At 50.9% G+C, this 4,991-nt stretch overlaps 1 protein-coding gene across 1 annotated transcript; it reads right to left on the minus strand.

The window, feature by feature from the left end:
- Positions 1-727: 727 nt before the first annotated feature.
- On the minus strand, positions 728-2,708 carry LOC125759435 (uncharacterized). Its single transcript, XM_049418199.1, has 2 exons — positions 2,025-2,708; positions 728-793 (listed from the first exon to the last, which is right to left on the minus strand). The coding sequence occupies exons 1-2, from the start codon at positions 2,706-2,708 to the stop codon at positions 728-730; spliced, it is 750 nt and encodes a 249-aa protein (XP_049274156.1).
- Between the last annotated feature and the right edge of the window lie 2,283 nt (positions 2,709-4,991).

Consider the following 4,991-nt stretch of genomic DNA (forward strand, 5'->3'; position numbering starts at 1 on the left):
TACACAAACTTGTCTGCCGTTGTCGACATGAACTTAACCTGGGTCATCGTATGAATGTGCCTTTCTTGAAGGCACGTCAGGTTGTCGACGAGGTGTCCTTAGTCTGAGATGTATCCGGTAGCATTCAGTCTTTTGAAGTTCAGTCAAAAGCCCTGTGATGAAGTCGGCTCTCTTGTCAGCTTTTTCTTGCATATCATTAAGCACGAGGTGAATCGTAGAGCATCCATAAGAGAACTGAACCACTCCGTGTCAATTAGTCGTCCTAATGGTGGTTTCGTGCTGACAGCATGAGTCAATGTCGTGGCGGCACATTCTGAAACTTCTGCTCGCATGTCTTGACCAGAGTCTTCTGGCCACCTTGAAGAATCCCCAATCCATTTTGATTCCTGCCACCGCGGTCCTCTCTGCTGTAGCTTCTCTGCTGATATCTCTCTTGTCTGTAAGTCTCTCGGATTTTCTTTGCCTCGGTGGAAGCGCCGCATGAAGGCTCCGTTGGCTTGTGGATTTTGGCCACCCGGTTCCCGACGAAGGTCTTCTTTGTTCAATGCTCGAGGTGTCCTGTAGGCGTGAAATCTGTCAGCTGGTCCTTCATCTAGGTACATACGAATGATTTTGTTCTTTTCCAAGTGACAGCGGCCGTTGTCAAGCTTGCACACCGAACTTCTAAGGCGTCGGAAATTATAGCGGCCATCCTCTTTCGGGTGACTTCTAGTGAACTGTTGTAGCCTCATTTTGTTGTCCAACACAGTTTCTTCATCAGCTCCACCAAGTAAACTTTCTGGATACCAATTATCTGTGAGAGCGTCAGAAGCACAGTCCTCTTCTACGCATGTCCGAAGTACGATGACTGTGGAACAGTGAGCGCTGTTGCTTGGGAAAGGAATTAGACCTTGCACAGTCCATCCTAGTTTAGTCTGCACAGCTTTTAGGTTCTTCCATTTGTTGCACAAGGTTTTCACGTCGCCAGTCACAAAATTCCAGTAGTAGTCGGAGCCTATTAGTAGCGCAACGGAATTTCCGTTGTCTCCCTCTAGAGAAAGTGCTCGTGTATCCATTCCACTCTCTTCCATTTTCTTTATAACTTGTTCGTCTGGAATTGGGATGTGCTCGCTACAGATGTCCTCTACTTCTAAAGCGTCGATTATAATCGGTTCCTTCGTGGCTTTTTCGAAAATGCTCACACGGACTCTTCTCATTGTTTTTTGCGTCTTGGGACCTCCGAAAACTCCAACTGTCACCGTTTCTTCTTGTAAGAGCTGGCAGCCAAGTTGGCGAGATGCTTCGATGGTGATGAAGCTCCGCTGGCTCCCTCCGTCGAAACGTACCCTGCAGTACCTTGAAGACATCGTGCCTGCTATCTTGGCTGTCAAGGACTGTAATAATATAACAGGGCTCGCTTGTTCCGAGAGGAGATTGACTGCTGTCGCAGAAGCCTCGTTTGCCTTCTTCCGGAAGTCCGGGTCACACATGGATGTTGCATGTCGTCGAGAGCATCTGTCGCATTTTTGTCTTCCCCTGCAGTCTCGTGCCAGGTGACCTTGCTTGAGACAACGAAAGCACCGCCCGGCCTTGGTGAGAATATTCTTCTTAACTGTCAAACTCGTTTCGTCGTCGCAGACTTCGGCACGATGCTTCGTCGACTTACAAAATAGACATGGATCAGGCTTCCCCAGCACACTTTGCAGAGACGCTGCTGACGACATAGTACGATGCCTTACTCGTCGCGGCATCTCTCCAGTTGGTTGAGGGATTTCAGGTCTTGGGGACGCACACGCCGCCAGAGTTTCTCGGCAATGACGCTGATGTTCGAGGAAGTTCAGAAGATCTTGTAGCTCTTTCTCGATTTCGGTCGTTCTGTCCTGTGGGTCTCTTTGCGCTTGCATCGTTGATACAGCAGTTGTCATCGGCTTGTGGAGTTCATGATACTTGAGCACCAAGTCGGATGGTATGACTCGCAAGAGAATCTCCCGTAGCATGGAGCAGTATGTATTGGGGCTTGTTCCGAGCGCTTTGAGACTCCTCACATGTACTTGTACTTCGTCGTAGAGGTCTCGAAGTTCGGTGGTGCTAGAAGACGACAAGACTGGCCTGAGATCTAAGAGGCTTCGAAGATGTTCCTGAACGATAATCCTCTCGTCCCCGAAGCGTTTCTTGAGAATATCTATTGCGTCTTCATAGCACTCTCCCGTTGCCTGGAGTCCGGAAATGGCTGCAGCGGCAGTTCCAGTGACAAGCGTGCTCAAATAGTTGAATTTCTCGGCAGCGCTGAGGTCGTCGTTGTTGTGCACTGCCGTCGAGAACTGCATCCAAAATCGATGCCATTTTTGTCGGTTGCCGTCAAATTTCTGGAGCTCTAGTTGCGGCAGTCTCGACCTGAAACCGACGGAAGCTTGACTCGTCGTCGGGCGCGAAGCTTGAGACGCCTGGTTGTCCAGAATCGCAAAGCGAAGCTTTGCCGTCAATGTGACAATCTTGTCGCCATATTTGCTCGCGTCTGTAATCTCTGCCTCAATCAGCTCGTCAGGCGTCTCGTCTATTAGGCTTTCATCTATCTTCGTTATCTGTGCGTAGATCGCGTTCATTCGGTCAATTGAAACGCTGACCTGTGACGATGACAGCTCTTGTTCTCGTAGGAGGCCTTCCGCTTCTTGTACGATGCCATCCAGTTGCGAGCGCAAGCACTTGCGTCGTCGGAGTAGCCGTTCCATGGGTCAGTCGGCAGCCGGGAACTCTTCGCCAAAGGCTCAGGGGTCGCAACGCGACACCTTGAATCGATGAGGCGTCGTTCGGAAGATCTCGCTGGGTTTCGGCACCATGTGGTGGACCTCAAGGTCCGCCGGCTACCAGACTGTCGTTTAGAAGAATAGACGGCACGTCCGAACGAACACTTTAATGGAACATGAAGAAGAAAAGATGGCTTCGTGCCCTCGAGCGAGCGGCAGCTCGTGAGGAGCAATCACGATGATGATAAAACGTTCGTCTGCTAGGTTGGTGAAGACGAAGTTCCAACACCCTGTACATTGAACCTTCTAATCATCTAAGAGGGGGGGGGTGCAAAATCTGCCCCATGCATTGATTTAGTAGGGTGAGGGGGCGCTACGATGAACCTTTGCCCCCCCCCCCCCCCCTGATGGGGAACCCTGCGCGCGCCTATGGCCGCAGCGCAGGCATGTCGCGGCACACCGCGGCGGCCGCCGTAACTATGCGGCTCAGGACGTTCAAGTCAGCCAATGGCCGTGTCTTTTCGGTATGTGACGCAGTTGTTTTGGGTATATGGCATCGTCGAGAGAAGAGCGAGCGATTTCTAGCTGATTTTGAACTGTAATTGTAAATTCCCTGCCGCGTGCTGCACCATAATGTCTGGCTCACATACTCACAGGAGCCTCGGCTACCGATCGTCAGCGTTTTCTGACCATGTTCAAAAAAGTGTTGCGGGGCCCCTGTAAGTGGACGCGCCGTGACGTCACGAAACACTGGACGACTTTTCTGAAATCGCTGAGACTGGGACGTGTCAGTTGAAGTTTAAAATATGCACATACGACGATGGGTTATTTCTCTACGAACGAACAAGTCGCAAACTTGTAGAAGTTTGGTAAACTGGACAGGTTGGTATATGAATCCATTGTAAATACGGCGCGAAACGAAAGCGCAAACACGCAAGGAAGGTAATTGCATGAACAAGCGCTGATGGGAACATATATAATTAACGTGAGTGAAATTCGCTCCGCCTCAAGACACCGATATAAGGTCCGAAATTTTCTGAACAAATAAATTACGCATGAACTTGAAACGTCTCATCTTCATGTTTCTATATACAGCCATATTGAATTATTTTATGCCTTTACGTACGGGAAACGTGTGATAGAGTTCGTGTAGCCTCCGGAATGTGCGTCCGTATTCCTAGCGTATGCGCTACGAAGGACTAATGATGCGCTAACGATGTAAGCACCCTGCTGAAAGGGTTTACTATTTCAAAAGTGACAGGAGCCCAGGCAGCACACAAGCTCGGGCCGATATTGGTTTTACGGCGGCTGTGCGCGGCCCCACCTCGGGCCAGCATTGCCAGCCTGGCGCCGACATCGGCGGAGCCGGTGACTACCGCCGGCAAAATTGGCCCGATTTTGCCGCCTTTCAGCCGATGTTGGTCTTTCACCGGCAACATTGGGCCGAGTTATCCGGCCTTCTGCCGTCTTCCCACCGATATCGGCTTAGCCGATTTCTTTCAGCGGCAACATTGGGCCAAGTTTGCCGGCGTTTTGCTGTTCTTCCGTCGATATCGGCTTAGCCGATGGCTTTAACCGGCAACATTGGGCCGTGTTAGCCGCCGTTTTGCCGTACTTTTGCCGATATCGGCTTAGCCGATGGCTCTCACCGGCAACATTGGGCCGAGCATGCTGTCATTCTGCCGTGCTTCAGCTGACATCGGCGGAGCCGATGGGTTATCGACGATGTTGGAACTTTCTTGTCTCCCTTCAGACAGTTATACATTCCCTGTTGAGAACGTCCTCCTGCGTCGCGGCGCTCCAAAAGTCCTCGTCACCGACAGAGGTACGGCTTTTACGGCAGAGCTAACGCAAACCACCTTCAAAATAGAGCCACACAAGTCACCGACCGACATCACCCGAAGGCGAATGGCCTCACCGAGCGGCTAAATGAAGCCCTCGCCGACATGCTGGCAATGTACTGCACGTACGTCGAACACATGACATGGGACGCCATAATATCTTCCGCACATAACCTGAAGTTAACACGGCAGTATAAGAAATGGCGCACATATGACGCCGTTCAATCTAGTTGACGGAAGCCCCTCAACGATGCTGGACGCCGTGTTGCCGGCCGTCAGTGACGAGAATAACCTCGACGTTGCGCTCTACCTTCAGCCCGCCGAAGAAACACGGCATCTCGCCTGCCTAGGATACAATCGTAATGCAATAGAGCATTAGGCGCTTGAATATTTGTAGCTTAAGCTGTAGAATACCGCTACATGGATT

Source organism: Rhipicephalus sanguineus, chromosome 8 (genome assembly GCF_013339695.2).
Source record: "Rhipicephalus sanguineus isolate Rsan-2018 chromosome 8, BIME_Rsan_1.4, whole genome shotgun sequence".
NCBI lineage: Eukaryota > Metazoa > Arthropoda > Arachnida > Ixodida > Ixodidae > Rhipicephalus > Rhipicephalus sanguineus.

What these genes read in the sequence shown, in the direction of transcription:
- LOC125759435 (XM_049418199.1), bottom strand. Translation starts at nt 2,708, where the DNA reads ATGGAACGGCTACTCCGACGACGCAAGTGCTTGCGCTCGCAACTGGAT. An exon ending in ACGACGAAGTACAAGTACAT is followed by an intron (nt 794 to 2,024) that starts GTGAGGAGTCTC and finishes ACGCTCTCACAG; the next exon opens with ATAATTGGTATCCAGAAAGT.